Source organism: Zeus faber (assembly GCF_960531495.2).
Source record: "Zeus faber genome assembly, chromosome: 3".
NCBI classification, from domain to species: Eukaryota; Metazoa; Chordata; class Actinopteri; order Zeiformes; family Zeidae; genus Zeus; species Zeus faber.
The window spans coordinates 7,203,418-7,222,527 of NC_137190.1; the positions used below are offsets into that span (position 1 = coordinate 7,203,418).

At 47.7% G+C, this 19,110-nt stretch overlaps 1 protein-coding gene across 1 annotated transcript in view; it reads right to left on the minus strand.

Annotated features, from left to right (window-relative positions):
- Positions 1 to 14,242: 14,242 nt before the first annotated feature.
- crtc3 (CREB regulated transcription coactivator 3) overlaps positions 14,243 to 19,110 on the minus strand; it is a gene marked incomplete at its 5' end in the record, with an annotated part of 39,316 nt that continues 34,448 nt past the window's right edge. Inside the window, 4 exons of the mRNA XM_079997911.1 lie at positions 14,243 to 14,674; positions 15,538 to 15,742; positions 18,084 to 18,164; positions 18,746 to 19,093. Coding sequence (XP_079854037.1) covers positions 14,469 to 14,674; positions 15,538 to 15,742; positions 18,084 to 18,164; positions 18,746 to 19,093 — 840 coding nt within the window. The 3' untranslated portion in view covers positions 14,243 to 14,468. The remainder of the gene's footprint in view (positions 14,675 to 15,537; positions 15,743 to 18,083; positions 18,165 to 18,745; positions 19,094 to 19,110) is intronic.

Consider the following 19,110-nt stretch of genomic DNA (forward strand, 5'->3'; position numbering starts at 1 on the left):
GACGTGGGGGCCCTTCTCCACCTCACACAGTGCAAGCTCAGCCAGTGAACAAAAACTATTTAAGAGGGACCATGTGACAAGATTATGAAAATTTTAAACACTGTTTTAAATACTATATGAATGAGTCAGGAGCAATGACTCACTCCTGCGGGAGTCATTTACTCGTTTTGTTTGCCACTCTGACTGCAGTGACTCACACACTGAATGAACTGAGACTCCAGTCTGAAAGGAAAAGATCCTGTCAACTCCGTCATATGTGAATTGTGACGACTTACTGAAGATAATTCTGAAACCCTCGAGTATTTTTATGTATTTTTTTCCTTCTTGTTTCTTATTTATTTTTTCCTTCCTTGACAATTTCCGTTTTATACCTGATTTGGTATATACCATAGGATATAGACAGATAATGGGCAAATTCCTTCAATCTTTCACAAAATAAAAGTCTGTCTGTCTGTCTGTCTGTTTGTCTGTGGCGCGTGAAGTTTACCTTCCATGAAGAACCTGTGAATTAAGTCATTAAGTTCCAATACCCGGACATAAAATAACTAGTGCAGTGGTGTGCGCAGAGCATTTTAGAGGCAGGAAAAAATGTGTCTGAATCGTCTCAGAGAAGCTGTAACCCAGCAGGACTGTGACGTGATGGGATGAGATACGTCCGTCGCGGGTTGAAGTAAACATCTTGCCATCTAGTCACCGCCTTTGTTTGGTCAATCAAATGACCGGAGGAGAAGGCATCAGCTGGTAAGTCCCCGCGGATCAAGGAGATAAGCTGCCGTAGGAGGACGTGGGGGTGGACGCCAAAAGAGCCTCTTTGAAAGGACGGCACCGCGCAGGGAGGTTTGAGAGTGCCCGGAGACCACGGCTGAGTGTGAAGGAGGCCTTGTTGGTCAGTTGTTTGGTCGGTCCGTCGGACGTTTGGTCGGTAGTCGGTTGGTCGTTTGGACGGTCGGTCGGTCGGTAGGTCAGTTGGTCGTTTAGTCGGTTGGTTGGTTGGTCAGCTGGTTGGCCAGTTGGTTGGTCGGTTGTTTGGTCTTCTGGTCGGTCGGTCGGTTGTTTGGTTGGTCGGTCATTTTGTTGGTTGGTCGTTTGGTCAGTTGGTCAGTTGGTCAGCTGGTTGGTCGGTAGGTTGGCCGTTTGGACGGTCGGTCGGTCGTTTGGACGGTAGGTTGGTTGGTCATTTAGTCGCTTGGTCAGTAGGTTGCTTGGTCGGTTGGTCATTTTGTTGGTTGGTCGTTTGGTCAGTTGGTTGGTTGGTCGGATGTTTGGTCGGTAGTTGGTTGGTCGTTTAGACGGTGGGTCAGTCAGTCGGTAGGTCGGTTGGTCGTTTAGTCGGTCGGTTGGTTGGTCGGTTGGTTGGCCGGTTGGTTGGTCATTTGGTCGGTTGATCGGTTGTTTGGTCGGTCGGTCATTTTGTCAGTTGGTCAGTTGGTCGGCTGGTTGGTCGGACATTTGGTCGGTAGTCGGCTGGTCGTTTGGACGGTCGGTTGGTCGTTTGGTCGGTCGTTCATTTGGTCTTCTGGTCGGTCATTTTGTCGGTTGGTCGTTTGGTCAGTTGGTTGTTTGGTCGCTCGGTTGGTTGGTCGGTTGGGCGGCCGGTTGGTTGGTCGTTTGGTTGGTCGGACGTTTGGTCTTCTGGTCGGTCATTTTGTCGGTTGGTCGTTTGGTCAGTTGGTTGGTTGGTCGGCTGGTCAGTCGGTCGGTCGTTTGGTTGATAGGTCGGTTGGTCGTTTAGTTGTTCGGTTGGTTGGTCGGACGTTTGGTCGGTAGTCGGTTGGTCGTTTGGACGGTCGGTCGGTCGTTTGGTCGGAAGGTCGGTTGGTCGATTAGTCGGTCGGTTGGTTGGTTGGTCGGCCGGTTGGTTGGTCGTCTGGTCGGTTGGTTGTTTGGTCTTCTGGTCAGTAGGTCGGTTGGTTGGTTGGTCAGGCATTTTGTCGGTTGGTCGTTTGGTCAGCTGGTTGGTCGGCTGGTCAGTTAGTCGGTCGTTTGGTCGGTTGGTCGTTTAGTCTATCGGTTGGTTGGACGTTTGGTCGGTAGTTCGGTTGGTTGTTTGGACAGTCGGTCGGTCGCTTGGTCGGTTGGTGTTTAGTTGGTCGGTTGGTTGGTCAGTCGTTTGGTCGGTCAGTCGGTTGGTCGTTTGGTCAGTTCAGACGCTGCTGTCACAGGTTCAAGTATTTTCAAAATTTCCTGTCCTGTTCCTTGAAACAAATGCTTGGAGGACAAGGCCAAGCTTCATAACAATCAGTTGCCCCCAGGATGATAAGTTATGGGATATGAGCTTTAGTCCTGGAGGTTCAATGCCACCTGTGACCGTTTTTGACTTAAGTTTAAAATTTGTTTTGGGTGTTGTGTTCGATATGTCTTTTTTAGAAATACACATAGAGGAAAACATTTTATCACAGCTATGGGTTATTTATGTTATGTGTTATTTTCTACAATAATTACAATATTTTATAATATCATGATAATCCCTGTAGTGCCGTGTAAGAGGTTTATTGATACTTTTGCGTATTCACCTGGTTTATTTATCTGATGTAATGAATTCAGAAGACATATGTACATTCGGTCTGTTGGGTTGTAGACAAGGACTAAAATTTAAAAAATCTGTCACAAGTCCAGCAGCCTGTGAGAATTCCATTCACGTAAAGAACCGAATCTCGAAGAAGAGCCAAACTTTTCATCACGAGAATCCCAACAGTACAAGAGTGTGTGTTTCCTCTCGTCTGCCCACTACGTCCATGTCCACTTTGTTCGTTTTCTGAGGCCCCGTTTATTTTGAATTCTAATTATTGGGATGCGTACAGTATGGGCGTGAGTGATGCACAGTGCTGATCGCTGGACTGACAAATGAAAAACCCCCCCAAAAAACACAGCACTGTGTACAGTATTCACGAGGCCCTCTGGGCACCGGGCTGCAGGAAATTGCCTCCCTGTGCCTCATGGTAAGACGGCCTGTGCTCTCGCTTCACACAGACTCCGGGCGACGTTCTCGGCAGATTTCGTAAGTTCTATTAAGCGCTGCCAAGGACGGGAGACCTGTGCCAGAGCTGTGCTACATTCTCAGCATGCGACAGCACCGCTCCAACTTTGGGCACTCGGTGTAGCACGTCCGGTCCTGAGCACACAGTGGCATGTCTGTAATTACGTCACTTTTAATTTTTTTAATTTAAATTTTTTATTTCTAAATCACACACTAATTTGTCTTTGATTGGGTGGCTTCGTCGGATCGTATGGGTGAGGGAGGTGCAGCTGGTTGATAAAGTTGATAACCGCTCCAACAGGAAGAGTCATGAATTACAGAAAACATCTGAGAGTAACTCTTATCTTTTATTTATTTATTTTAAATAAATAATATTTATTTATTTTTTCATATATATATTTTTTAATCATTTTAATGTTATTTTTAGGTTATAATTGTTGTTTATCGTTATCCTTAGTGTATAAATAGTGTGTATAGCATATATAGTGTATTTTTATTGTATAAATTTAACTGTTTAATGTATATTTTCCAATTTTTACATAATGTTACCATTTTATCATATTTTCATTGGAATTTCATCTCCTTATTTTTTTTACCACCACTTCAACTACTAACAACAATAGTAATAATAATAATAATAATAATAAATATTATAATTCTTGTGTCCAATCCATTGTGCCAGATCCTAGTTTTTCCACACAGATTTCGTGGGGACTCGGCGTGGACCCTGTTTCACACAGGTTCATTGGTGAACAATGTTATCTATTGGAAACACCCCGGTGTCAATCCATTAGTGCGGAGTCTTTAAACAACGAAGGTCGGGGGGAAATCGAATGCACACATAGTTGTGTCTGGCTGCAGCTTTTATCACTACGCGGTCCCACGCAGCCGAAAACCACCACACGAGCCTCTGGGAGACTTGAGGTTTTTTTCGCCGGCGGTTCGGAGAGAGCATCGACTTCATCCATACCTACCTGCAGCACATACCTCTAAAATGTCTCCAAAATACGGTGGGTGATATATAACGGTTACCTGAGCGCAACTTGGTTTGTGGAAACGTGTCGTGGCTTGCAGAGAGATTTTCCATCGCTCTCCCCTCGGTTCTGCCATCATTACCACACACGCACGACGCTGTATTGCTTGAAATGTTTACCGTGAGACAACAGCGGAAAGCCCCGTTTTGCTGATAATCGTTACATAAGCGATGAAAAGCAACAAGCATGCAGATACTTTGTTCCCTGGAGGGTGTGTGTGTGTGTGTGTGTGCCTATATATGTTTGGTATCAATAGTGTGCTAGTCTGTGATGGGAGGGAGCCTTGTGGACAGAGGGGCCACTTCACTGCAACTAAAATACATTAGAGAGGTGGTGTTGAGTGCTGGAGCTCTGAACCCCCCCCCTCTCCTTCTTCTCCAAACTTGGCCGCACGCCAGTGAGGATGAGAGAACTCGATAATCCAACTGTTTTTCGAAGAGGGGACACAGATGACGGACCGCCTGTTGGCAGGGTTTTAACACCGGGTCCAGTCTGGGGTCCACGTTTTCCAAGACTCATCTCGGGCCGAGATATTTTTTCCGGGGCGGTCGAGCCCAAACCTGCCACTGCAATTGATTAAGGAAGTTTTTCTTGATTTTATTTTATTTTATTGTTTTTATAAATTGTGAACATAAAAGGAGCTAAGACAAACTACAAGAACAAACCAAAGTCCGTTCGTTCCTTTAGACGGTTGGATTCCGCACATGAAAAGCTACGATGCGCTGTGAGCGGAACGCCCACGTGTGTTCGGGCTTTTCCAACTCACGTGACAAGTATCGGAAAGGACACTACGACCGCAACTCATGTTTTCTTTATTGGAATTTGGCTTAAAATGAAGTAAATTAGTCACGCACATAAACTAATGACGTTAACGTTGGATGTCCCCATATTCACTTTCAATCAAGACATTAGCACTGATGCCTCGGAGCAAGACGGGTCCCCGGTTCGAATCCCGTCCACTGCAGGTCCTTCCTGCGTGGAGTTTGCATGTTTTCACCGTGTTTGTGTGTGTTTCCTCCGGGTGCTCCGGCTTCCTCCCGCCATCAAAAGACGTGTGTGAGGGGTTAATACTCCTGCCGGTGCCCCTGACCAAGACACTGGCAAAACGGCTGGAGTGGGTCCCCGGGCGTGGCACTGCAGCTGCCCCACCGCTCCCAGGTATAGGACGTGTCAAATGCGAAGAACGAATTTCCCCCAGAGGTATTAATAAAGTAGAATTAATACATTTGTGGAAAATGCAAAATGTCCGGCTGAGCAATCGACTCGCTGTCATACCGGGAAAAACAAAAACAAAACAGCCCTCCCTTTTTCCCGTTTGACATATTTGGCGAGGCCAAACTCAGGCGTTCATCGGACGGCCACCAGGGGGACGATCCGACTGTCGGATCCGATTACGGATTCGGTGTGAAGCGGGCGCAAGAGCAAAGTCGAATTCGGACCCTTACCACGATGGAAGAGCACTGCAGCTCAGCAGTTTCAGCGCCGCCCCCCCCCCCGCCGGTGTTGTCCTTCACCGCGATCCGTCGGTGCAGAAAGACTCCTCACGCACGAAGCCTTAAAACCCGTGGGGACTACAGACAAATCGGCTGAATACGTGGAACAGCTCTGCAGGCGAGTTGTGCTGAGCGCCGCGTGACCTCTGCGCCCGCGAGTCTGAAAACACACCTCTCAACCTGCCTGTTATGTGTCGAAACAGAGCGGTAAATATCGGCCGTGTATTTCGAGTTCTTCCACACTGCGGAAGCGAGGGGCTGTGCACAGGTGACGGGCGCACGCACACAAACAGAGAGATGGAAGGGGGGGGGGGGGTATTTAGGCGATTAAAAGTAATAAGTGAAGTATCTGGAGCAACGGTTGGTCTGAGCCGCTCCGTGACAGCTGTCCTCACCTCGTGGCTCCCGGAGCCTGTGTTTAGACAGGCGCTCTGTGCGGATAAGGAATGTTTATGTCTGTTTGAAAGTTGTTGTTTTCAGCTTTTTTTTTTTTTTTTTCCCCTTCCTCTGGAGGACGGGGGCGGGGGCGATACCAAACACTCTTCTAAAGAAAGAAAAAAGAGAGGACGAGAAAAAACGCTGTTGGGATTGGCAGGATCGTACCTGCCAGTTATCATGCAGAGCGCTCACGCTGTTTTCAGCAAAAACAGGCCATAATATTCATTCAGCAGGCTGACTGAATCTTGCAGGAGTGGCATGTAGCATGGGAACATGTTCAGGTGGAATGATGAATGGAACCATGGAGAGACGGATAGATAGAATGATAGCATGATAAATAGACAGACAGACAGATAGATGGATCCGTGTGCAGCAGAACGTGGCTTTTCTCCACCCGTTGCCGTGCAAACCCTCCCGGTTTGGGGCCGGTGGAGGTGGCGCCGCGCCAGCATCCACCCTGCGCTCCGTGCCGCAGAGCAGAGGCCTTTGTCCCACAGCCGACGTGCCGGGTGTTTCATGGGCGACGCCCGGGAGCGTGCGACGGACCCCTCCGCCCCTTCCTGGTCGGGTCAGGTGCCGAGCTTCATCGACCCGGGCAACACAGAACCCTTGCGCTTCGCCTGTTACGCCACGACGCGTTGCCAATGTGCCTCCATGGAGGCGGGTGGGCGCTCTGCCCGGCCCGTCCAAAGGCGGTAAAGAGTGTGACGGATAGGGTGGCGGCGAACGAGAGGCGACGGCCATCTTGATTTACGGCGGCCGGAAAGGCGCGAGAGGATCGCGCGGCGCGCAGGCTTCTCCAGCGATGCCTTGCACAACCTGGGTCGGGAGCAGGGCCAGGAGATGACGGCTGTACCGTATGTTTCTGATTTCAATACCAGCGGTCTTCCAAAAGGGAGCAGAAAATTTAAATTAAAAACAGGTGCACCGCCACTTAAAAACCCACAGCGAAAAGCAGGAACGCCTCCATCTACTACTTAAAATGGACGACGGTCAAAACGGGCGGAACACCTGGGAGAGGGCTTTTTACGCTTCCACTTCTGGAAAGGGAGGCTGCCACTCGGTGTTTGGAATTGTTTAGCGGTTTGTCATGTAGAACGGCTTTTCCCTTGGCAACGCCGCGCGGCCCCCGTCTCCCGCGGACCCATAACTCCCGCTGTAAACACAACATCTGGATGTGGAACATCTGGCCGCCGGCGCGAGACACGGCTTTACTGTGACCATTCCCAACGTGGGGTCCAGAACACCGGGTTCGCACCCAGACCATCGCTCAGATGAAATTAGGGGTGTTACCGAGAGTATAAATAAATTACACACACACACACACACACACACACACACACACACACACACACACACACACATATACACACATACACACATACACACACACACACCTTGGCTGAGGCAGCAGAGTGGGTTTATGTGGGTGTCAGAGTACATAAATACTTTTTTCATCCTTCATTTCTATCTTTATCGCTCTATAGACGGACGGACGGACATCTTCTCATCTATCGTCCAGGGACACAGCTGCGAGGGACCAAATTCCGGTGTGTCTAACCGACGGTTGGTAGATCACAAACAAAAACAGGGTCGTTTCTCTGGCCGCTTATCGGCAGCAGATGTTACCGTCGTGTCGGAATGCGGTGGAGCGCCGCTCCGGCCCAGAATAGCTCCGCGTATAATCAACGCCACAAGCCACGTTAATCACAACCACCGGCCCTCCATTCACAACGCGCAGCGCGGACCCGAAAATAGCGGCCGGCACGGAGAGGCCGCAGCCGGCTCCACGCTTTGAAGAGTAAACTTTGTTAACGCTGACCCCGCCCCGCCCCGCCCTCCCCGCCGTGGGGATCGGACTATTTCGGACGCGCCTCGCCCAACAACCATCAACAGCAACAGAGAAGCCGCGATAGAGTTGCGATCCGAGTCTTAACGTGCGCCTTAAATACGGATCGCAGGAGTGTGCGTGCGCACGCGCGTTTGTACAGTTTGTTCGCCGCCGGCGTGGTTCTGTCGACACCGTGCCGCCAAAACCCTCCCGCCCCCGGAATCCTCCCATGAACCTGTGCCTGGCGAGGTCCGACAACATGGCCTCTCGCCCCTGCAGCGGCGCGCTGTGAACTCCGCGCGGCCTCTGGAAGAAATCCATTTAACCACCCACTCCCCACCGCCCCGCTGTGGAGGCTTCGGGACAGAAATGCCGCGAGCCAGAAAAGCAGCGGGTTCTCAGCCGGATCTGGGTTGGAAATATCTTATAAACCAACCAACCAAGAAGAGCGGGACGTGATGAGGCCGAGGGACAGATTCCCCGTTTTTCAACGCAGACCTTGGCAAAATGAACAGTTTACATTACAAGAAAACGGTCACAAACCGAGTATTTCATCAGGTTTTTCCATTTACTCTCTTGCGAATCAGCTCGACTTCGACCGCGCTGATGTGAGCGACTAGAAACAGGAAGTTGCGCCGCTTCACCCGCCCCCCCCCCCCCGTTTATTTTGTGCTCCCCTCCTGAAGACAAGACACACTTGTTTGCTTTTCCACGTTGCCTCCTTCCTCGCCTTTGTCCTTGGGCGCTTCATTCCTGACTTCAACACGCAAACAGGGGGGAATATTTTGCGGGGCGAGAGCGAGGGGGTCGGGGGGGTAAGAGGTAACGAGGCCGGTTCCCCCCGCGTCCCGCCCTCAGACTCATGAACATATCCCGGCGTTAACCCCCGCTGCCAGTCCTCCCGGAGGTGAGTTAACAAGCACAGTGCGACCGGGAAACAGCGGCAGATTAGAGGAGAGGAGGGCGGGGGTCCCAGGGAGGGGCGGCGGATAAAGAGGGGAGGAGAGCATGCGAAAGGAACTCAAGGGAGGCAGAGGAGTAAAGGAAAAAGGAAAAAAAAAAAAAAAGAAGATAGACTGCTGTGAATTAGGGAGGAAGGGAGGGAGGGGAGGTGAAGACTCCCAGCAGCCCAGTGCCGCCGTACAGCTGGGATTTATTCGAGCACATGAAAGCCCCGTAGCGTGGGATAAACGTGAGACGTTGGTTTATTCCTCGGTGACGAGGTGGTGGTGGCGGCGGCTGCTGCTACCAGCCACCCGGTCCGTTCCTTTAACGCCGGCGGTCTTGTTTTGCACCCACCGGGCGAGCCGCTCCGCACACACGGCAACATCACACCGAGAGGAATTTGGGGCTGGCACCTTGACGAGCCCAGACTCACACCCGGTGGAGACACTCCAACTCCCCCCCACCGATTAGCGTGATTAGCGGATTCAAAAGCCAAAATGTACTCCGGAGCGCCCTCCCATTCTCAACGTTTGGGCGCGAGTCCAAGAGCCGGAGCCGTCCATCTGAACGTCCTCCCTGGCTCGCTCGCTCTCTCTCTCTCTGCACGTGCAGAAGCAGCGTTGAGACGGGTTCCAGTTGACTGACAGGTTCCAGATCTCAACCCATCCACGGTAGAGGCTGGGTCACAGCGGATCAACCAGTTTTACGGGTGACTTCCACTCCTCTTCTACTGCATTTCTGCTGATGTGGCCACTGTATCGTCACGTATACAGCGGAGTAACGCGGATCTGCCTCGTCAGGTACTTTCTTTATTCCAAGTTGCCGGCCTACTTCAGCCGCAGCGGGCCGTGGTGCTGTCGCGGCCCCGCAGCCGGCGTGCAGGATTATGGAGAGAGGCCTGACTGGACACTCTAATCCTGCAGGGCTCAAACAAGGACAGAGCTGTCAAACTCCCAAATAACAGTTTTAATGGTCTGGCAGGCAGCGAGGGTGAGAGCGAGTGGCATAGCTGGAGACGGACAGAGAGCGGTGGAAATGGTGTGTGTGTGTATGTGTGTGTGTGAGAGAGGGAGTGGTAATAAAATGCTGGGGGAAGGGGGAGCGAAAGGAATGAGATGTTAACCAAAAAAGGAATGTTGTGACGGTTCAGTGACAGCTCTCACGGCGCCACAGTAGTCAAACCGTGAGTCGACTTTGTTCGGCAACGCCACTTCCCCTTCTCTCCAGGTTGGCGAGACGAGAAGCCGCGCGGCGGATTCTGTTCGTACGAGACAACACATACACACTCCCGCTCTGTTAACCCTAAAAGCAAATGTACGGCTGTCAACGAGTCACAGAACGTATACAATCCCAATATAATCATTTGAGTCTCAAAAAAATACATTTCCGAAATAATTTTCAATGTCAAACTTAAAGACAAGATTGTGTCTTCAAATGTGTAGGAGTAGAAAGGAGAGTAGAGCAGGGGTTCTCACAATCTCACAATCCGGTTTTTAGGTCCCAAAGTTCTCGAACCAACAGCAATTCCAGTGTGTCCTTTTACATTGCTTGAGTGGTTCCACCTGTACGTGTTATGGGTGACCCAGACCAACCTCAGTGACGTTTCCTCAGATGGAGATCGAGGCCTCAGTGCGTCCGTTGGCAGTGTTCTTATCATTGGAGACTTGACAAAACTATGGAATCCCCCCCATAGCATGGATTTGATTGGCTGAGGGCCCCTAAAAAGGCAGCCCATGATGAAAGGTGGAAATTACTTCTGATGATGACAGAGGGATGTGTCTACGACAGCTTCCTCATGACCAATTACACAACCTCGTGAAAATATTTCCAAAACAGTATCTGGCTGCTATTAACAAGAGTGTGTCATCATTATTACGAGGGAGAGAAGTAATGATTTAACAACATATCTGCGTAAAAAGTCATACCTTAACTGTTCCACACACGAGCTGTGAGATGTGGCTCTTAAGACATTAACCGTATCCTCTGTCTCCGGCTAGTGGCGTGAACAGGCAGCACACTGAACACAGAGGAAACAGAACATACCACTGACAATATACAGTCAAGATGGATACACAATAAAGGGTTTTATTATTTGTATTAAATCAAAAGGGTAAGCACTATAACATGTCACAAAAAAAAAAAAAAGTGATAGTAAAATTGTACATTTCAGGGGAAAAACAAGAAAACATCTCAAAAGACATTACAAAAAAAAGTAGTAACACTAGTGGACAAGTAACTTTCTTTAAATAATACAACTGTACATTTCAAAAGGTAACTAGAAAAAGTAAGACAAAAAAAAAAAGTGAAACCCTATGAAATCCTTCAGCAAAACAAAAAAACAAAAAGACAAAAATCAATTTCATCTTTAAACATTGGTATTAAAAAAAAAAAAAAAAAGCCAACAACAACAACAGAGTAAGTAACAGGAGACGGTAACTGCAGACGCGGAGCCTGGCGGGGCAGGAGGGCGGGAAGTCACAGTTCTGAATCAACGTCTAGCAGATTAAAAATGTTTCTGTGCGGTACGAAAAGTCCAAGATCAGCAAAGTAAGGCGGCAGAAGGCAGGCCTTCCACTGGAGCGGGCAGAGGTGCTCGGGCACGAGCGGGAAAAATATAGGAAATTGTTTCACTGTGCACCCGGGCCTTTTACAGAGGGGACACAGCGGTGGAGCACTTTCCACTATGGCTATTAGCGTTCAGTTTGAATCTGTGTCCATGCACTCAAACAGCCCCAAAATGAACATGGCGCTCCTCCGAGGAATCCATCCTGCTGAAGGGACAAGACTGAAGATTGCAATGCAGCGTTCTACCATCCTCTCCGCCATCTAAATTGCTAAATTAATCATTTAGGGTAGTGGACACATGTAATATCATGAAAAAATAAAAAGGCAAAACTATCCATTGATTTCTCCCGACCCCGAGGAGTAGCAGTTCCTCAGTCTGTCTGGGGGGGATGAAACTGGAAAAGCCGCCAAAAGAAACCCCTTCTCGTTCATCGGATCTTTTATGATTATGAATGTTTGTAAGGGCTCCGTACACAAACCCAGCTCGGAAAGACTCATCGAACGACAGCGGCCGCAGTCCAGCCGAAGCTGCACCGGTCTGCCCGTCAGGTACATAAAACCCTCCACTTGAAACAGGTGCTTTCACTCACCGGGAGTCAGAAGCCGACCTAAAATATCGTACACAATTGCATATAAAATGCACACATTGGCTTATATGTAAGTGAAGTGTGATGGACAGCCATATTGACACACTGGTGAGTACCTCCAGAAGTATAAGTAAGTTAATAACGTCCCCTTACATTTCCCCCACAATGGATGATCTCGTCACTAGGGGGCACTAAACGCATCCCAAAAGGCCAGTAGGTATTTAAGGAGGTGCTGCACATTAGAACATGTTTGTTGGGGTGGGAACCGAAATAAATGACGGTCCTCTAACGGAAGACACCACCAACGCTCAACACCACCTACTGGATGAACACAGCGCGTGCAGGGAGGACGCTGACGGATCAGTACTTTTGAGTGGCTGGACGTGAGATAAAACCGAAATAAATTGAATCTGGGCTTCTGTCCAATAAGCTCACGTTAATAGGCGCGAGAGAAGTCCTGATTCTGATAAATCTTATAAGTGATTTGATTGAGCGAGTCTGTCTGGTGTCACATCGAGTCACAACGTCAAGTGCTTTGACTGCTTCGGTGCAAAACATATTTGATTAAAAAAAACCATTTGATAAATGCGTTATGACATGTGTCCAATGCCCACGTAACCACAGATTATCTACTGAAGAAATTGCCTTTAACTGAAACCATAGAGGGGGGTTGTTGCCTTCGCACAAGGAAAGATTTGATGAAGTCAAGATGATACCAAGAAAATTGTCCAAAGCACAACAGCAAAGTGCATCCCCTTAAAAAGAAACAGAGGATCCGTTGAAGTACAAGCGGCATGAAGACTGTTGAAGTCTGTACAAAAGGTAAAATAAAAAAAAATAATAATAAAAAAAAAGTAAATGGATACACAAATATAGAAGTAGATTTAAAAAAATAATTGGATGAAAATGACTTTTTTTTTTGTCATAATTTACTCTGTCCCAGTGCTATGTTGTTAATGTACGTTTCAGGGCCAGAAAGGACTCGGTGGCCTCTCAGGTCTGTCCATTTGCGATGAATAAAAGAGGAATTTTACACTGAAATTGTGAATAAAAAAACAGGAAAAACAAACACATACACTCTAGAATATGATTTTTTTTTCCTTCCAAATCATGAGCTGAAAATGTATATTTGTATAAGTATTTCATACTTAATAAAATCTTTGTAAACAATTTGCCCTTTTTGTCTTTAGGAGGGAAAATACATTCTAATCAGACTGCAATTGAGGCATAAGAACATAGATCTACGGCATTTTTATATATATATGTTTTTTTTTTTTTTTTTTACAAAAAAATACTCTGCTCAGGCGTAGCAAAGTCATATTTTGAAAAATAATGCTCTGCACACAAAGATAGATTCCTCTGGTCTTCATATCTACCATGACTGTTGAAAAGCTGTTACTTGGTGCCGAAGCGACGGGGAGCGCGGTGTCGCTCGGGGGCTTCTCATCGGGCTTCTCTCTTCTCTTCTCGGACGCAGGTTTCTGACCAACCTGGAATGTACATCGCATGGCAACATTCCTGTTGATGCTCAACACAGCGACGGGGGGGGGTTGCTATGAGGTGTAAAGTCCAAGCTGCGAAGGCAACCGTGGTTCCCAGAGAAGGACCACAGATCTATTACTCATGGGACTGATCGACTGATTAAAAAAAAAAAAAAAAAAAAAAAAAAAAGCGTGACTGCAGAGTCTTCGACTGGATTTCGATGATCCGCCGATCCGTCCCATGATTAAGCGATGGGGAACCATAGTTACCATGGTTGTCATGGCTTTGGGTGGTCGTGGTGATTACAGCGGTGAACTCAACGCATTATGTAAGAAACATCTCGCACACAATACATAAACAACATTTGCCGCATCTTGTAATAACCCATTACACAACGTGGTGGTTATTACTTTTGATGATAAATATATAATGACAACCCAAAACGTCTCTTCATTTACCTCAAGTGCCACACATAAGTGCATGAGAACATTTCACAGAAGACTAATTATGCAATGGGTTATTACAAAACAGAGCAAAACGTACTGACGTATTGGGTAAATAAGGGGACGCTGGGCTGCCCTTGAGCAACAAAATGTTCAGATTTCCACTCAGGGGAGACAGAGGAGTTCCCTCTGACAGACAAATGCTTTCGGCTGGAGAGTGTTGAGGAATCCTGCAGGTTGACATGCTTCCAACCATCAGTGCTGGTGTGTGTGTGTGTGTGTGTGTGTGTGTGTGTGTGTGTGTGTGTGTGTGTGTGTGTGTGTGTGTGTGTGTGTGTGTGTGTGGCGGACGCGTTACGCGCACGACGTCCAACCTCATTAAACAGAACGACGTGCGGAGCGAGCGAGTTTACATGAAGCCGTGTAAACAGCATTCGTTTGCTGCGGGGAAAGGAAAAGAGTGTGCGCGCGCTTGTATGTATAAGTGTGCGCAAGCTAATCATAACTTTCACATTTCATAAGTCTTAGTGGCAGTGGGAGGGGCATGCACAGTGGTGTTACATCGAGATTGTCTGCATGCATGTTTGAATCGGACACGTCTGTGAGCCTCGGAGAAAAACCGGGTCTTCAAAGAGCCTTCGATATGCGTGTGTGTGTGTGTGCGTGCGTGCGCTCAGAGTCTGTCGCTGCGGAAGGCGTCCTCCACAGACGGGTCCGGCAGCACCATGTTGGGATCGCTGAGCATGCTCAGACCGTCCAGGCTCAGCGGCTCGATGCGCAGCTCGTCCTCCAGCGGGAAGCCTCCCTCTGAGTCGAAGCACTCGGGCATGGCCGACAGCGCGCTGCTGATGTCCTTCGACAGACTGGGGTTTGAGTCATCTGCACACACACAGAGAGAGGAGAGAGAGAGAGAGAGAGAGAGAGAGAGAGAGAGAGAGAGAGAGAGAGAGAGAGAGAGAGAGAGGAGAGAGGAGAGAGGAGAGAGAGAGAGAGAGAGAGAGAGCGTGAAATCGGCACTAGCTCCAGTCTGGAAAGCGACCACAGGTTTTTTTTTTTTCTCCTCCTTCCCGGCGCAGCCCGTTACTCACAAGGCGCTCGCCGCGGAAAGCAGCTACGATCAAGGACATGACTCAAACCTCAGTCGGCTGCTCCACGGCCAGCGGGGAGCAACGTGATAAGCGGTCGCAGTCATTCCAGGGGAGATTTGGCAGCTTACTATTCCATAATTACACAAGGGCATATTTGTTTACCAGATAATGTAAACACATTAGATGGTAAATGCTGGCGAAATGATAGGTAGCCCTGGCAACATGAAAGCCTTTTTTACCTGGCAACCAACCCTTCCTCCTCCCTCGACCAGCAGCGATAAAAGGAACACACGGACTGAGCCTGTGTCACCGGCGCTGAAACCTCAGCAGGACCAGGAAATCAGATCAGACTGGTACAAATTGTTTTAAACAACGGGTTTTTTATTCCAACTGGAATACCACCTTCGGTATTTTTTGTTTTGCTTTTTATGTATGTTTTTCAACAGTTGTATTATTTAATCAGTAATCACCAGTATTGACAAATAATGATTATAGTACCAAAAGTTAAAAATGTTGAACTCTTATTCAAATGGTACAAAAAGGTTCTTTATAACTATCAGGGAAGTTCTCTCTTATTATGATGATTATTATTATTATTATTATTATTATTATTATTATTATTATTATATTTTGTGGGGTCAGAGCTCTGCCTACCTGTGAGTATGATGTTGGGCACCCCTACGCTGCAGTTGGAGTACAGCATGTTGGGCCTCATCTGTAGGGGGTCCTGGAGGTTGCCATGGCTACCGCCCAGTCCAGACAGGGCCGCTTGGGAGCAGTAGAGGGAGGAAGAGGGTTCGAAACAAGAACCCCCCATTGTGGAACTCAAGGCGTTTTCCAACAGACTGAATTGGTCCAACTTGAAGGCAGAACGTCACGGGGGGGAGAGAGCAAGAGAGGGACAGAGAACTGGCGTGATAATGAAATAGAATACTGCATGATAGCAATATATGTCATTAGAGGTAATACAACTCAGCTCTGCATTTTAAACAACGTGGATAGGTTAAGTATTGTATCAAAATCTTTTCAAAGTTTATCAAACAGAACCGACTCATATTGTTTGAAAATTTAGCTCATACCTCCCCAGCATTAAATTAAACTATTTTCATTTCAAAGAAAGGAACAGGATGATATACAATCACTGAGAACTATATTAGGAAAACTCATACCTACTAATTCATGAAATTATCGAATCAGACAATCGTGGTGCATTAAATCATCGGATACGGCTCAGCAGCTTCAGTTCATGTTCAAATCAACCATCAGAACGGGGAAAAAATGTGATCACAGTCTTTTCGAGCGCGGCATGATTGTTGGCACCAGACGGGTTTGAGTATTTCTGTAACTGCTGATCTCCTGGGACTCACACACATAACAGTCTCTAGAGTTTACTCAGAATGGTGCAAAAAATTAAAAAAAAACATCCAGTGAGTGGCAGTTCTGTGGATGGAAATGCCTTGTTGATGAGAGAGGTCAACAGAGAACGGCCGGACAGGCTACGGTAACTCAGATAACCACTCTGTACAATTGTGGCAAGCAGAAAAACATCCCAGAATGCACAACACGTCCAACGTTGAGGCGGATAGACTACAACAGCAGAAGACCACGTCGGGTTCCACTTCTGTCAGCCAAGAACAGGAGGCTGAGGCTGCAGTGGACACAGGCTCCCCAAAACTGGACAAATGAAGACTGGAAAAACGTAGCCTGGTCTGATCAATCTCCATTCATGCTGAGGCACACAGATGGTACTGTAAGGTCAGAATTTGGCACCGACAGCATGAATCCCTGGACCCAACCTGCCTTTTGTCAACAGTCCAGGGCGGTGGTGGTGTCGAGGTGTGGGGAATTTTTTCTTTTGGCCCGTTAATACAAATCAATCATTGCCTGAATACCACGGCCTACTTGAGTATTGTTGCTGACCATGTGCATCCCTTCATGGCCACAATTGACCATCTCCTAATGATTACTTCTAGCAGAATAATGCGCCGTGTCACAAAGCAAAAGTCGTCTCAAGCTGGTTTTATGAACAAGACAACAGTTTCCGTCCCAGTCACCGGATCTCAAGGCAACACAACACCTTTGGGATGTGATAGAACTGGAGATTCGCAGCATGAATGTGCAGCTGACAATTCTGCAGGAGTTGCGTGACGCAATCATGTCGTTACGGACCGGAATCTAAAAGGAATGTTTCCAAAACCCATGCCAGGAAGAATTTAGGCTTTTTTGAGAGCAAGGGAAGGCCCTGCCCAGTACAAGTATAAGTGTTCCTAATAAAGTACTCAGTTAGTGGATATTTATTGCCCAGTCCGAGCGATAAGCTGTAGAAAAACAGTCCTGGGCTGCAGTACACGGCTGGCCATGCGGGGGCACTCTACTCTGATGTCTCGCTTCACAAGCAGGACAGGAGTGCAGGCTGTGGGAGGCCGGGGTGCACAGAGCGAGGGAAGACAATAGCCTCTCTTCTGGCACCAGCGGGACCCTCTGGCGCCACAATGATCCATAAAGGTCTAGGGGGAGAAATTACAGCCAACTGCATCTTCTTCTCAATTTACGACCACAGTTTGAGCTACAACATAAAATCTTGCAATTACTGCGATCCCCTTCAACCCCACGGTGTGATAATTTCACAACGCCATATGCAAAGTTATCTGTAAGCAGCAAAGAGACCAGATGGAATGTCTCAAAGTGTGAAAGACTGACAGCCTCACCCTGCGTGCTGACAGGGTACTTCTATGGAGGAACACTATGAATATATCCAGCTGCCAAACTGGGATTTGGCCAGACCCCAATTTAAATTTTTGGAAAACCCATTCACGTTATTTTTTATAAAAAAGGTCAAAACATCTGGTATTGGGACGCACGTTTGGCTCGGAGTAACCCGGTTCAATTATCAGCAGTGATATTATTAGTGTAATAGTGATAGTAATGAAAAAACACAAATAGTCACACAACAAAAAATGTAATGACTGCTGGTGGAACTTATTTTTCTCTCAAAGGAGTCCTTGACATTATCAGCGAATTTGATTCCTTCCGAAAAGCTCATAGAAAAATATGGCGAACGTCAACAAAGGAATAACTTCAATAACTCTCTTATTTTCTTTATTAATCAAAGATAGGTGGACGGCATCCAATTTAACCCCTGAATATCTGCGATGATTCAACAAGTTAAATGAGTGTGTGGTAGCAGAGAAGTACTGTACCTGGTAAGGGAAAGCCTTGCCCTGACGGTTGGAGAACTGAGGCTCCATGAATGGATCGCTGAAGAACGACGCCATGTTGTGCTGTCAGAGAAACAGGTAAGAGGCGAATCACAGCAGGTCAAATTTTGTTCAGTCCGTTTACCCTTCGATTTTGTTTGATCTAGGGGTGTACACACACACACACACACACACACACACACACACACACACACACACACACACACACACACACACACACACACACACACACACACACACACACACACACACACACACACACACACTTTAAAAATATTCTTAGAATATGTTTAGAAAGTGTCATATCTAAAAGGAACATTCTTGTATAATTGCTGGCTGGTTGTGGCAATAATTTAATACACTAAACATGACCGATCTGTATTTTGTAGTGAGCTGGCGAAGAAACCCCAGAAATGTTTAGGTGGTGTTCCCTGTTGGTGGTAACGATGAAGGACTAAATTGAATCTCTAATTTAGAGCAGTCATTCTCTATCTGTGGGGCTGTCCGACATATTTCCTTACAGTCAAATATTGCTTCAAAGGTCCATAAGTGTTAAATTAGTATAGAATAAAATTTAACAAATCCATAACTAGACGCTCTGCACCCTAAACACCAGGGAAGAGATCTGGTCCGTCAATACTAACGGTGAAGTCCAGGGGGAGGTGTAGAGGTGAGACTGGCGGTGGCTGCTGCTGCTGCTGCTGCTGTTGCTGCTGCTGCTGCTGCTGCTGCTGCTGCGGTTGTTGTTGTTGTTGTTGTTGGTGTTGTTGGTGTTGTTGGTGTTGTTGGTGTTGTTGGTGTTGTTGGTGTTGGTGGTGTCGTTGCTGTTGTTGCTGTTGTTGCTGGTGCTGTTGCTGCTGCTGCTGCTGCTGCCTTTGCTGGTGTTGCTGTTGTCTGGGCTGGCCCTGTCCAATAGCATGCTGGGACTGCTGGTAGAGTGGATAGGGTGGAGGTGGCTCCATTGGCATGCTGCTGGTGTCCAAAGCAACCCCCTAAATGGCGACAGGCA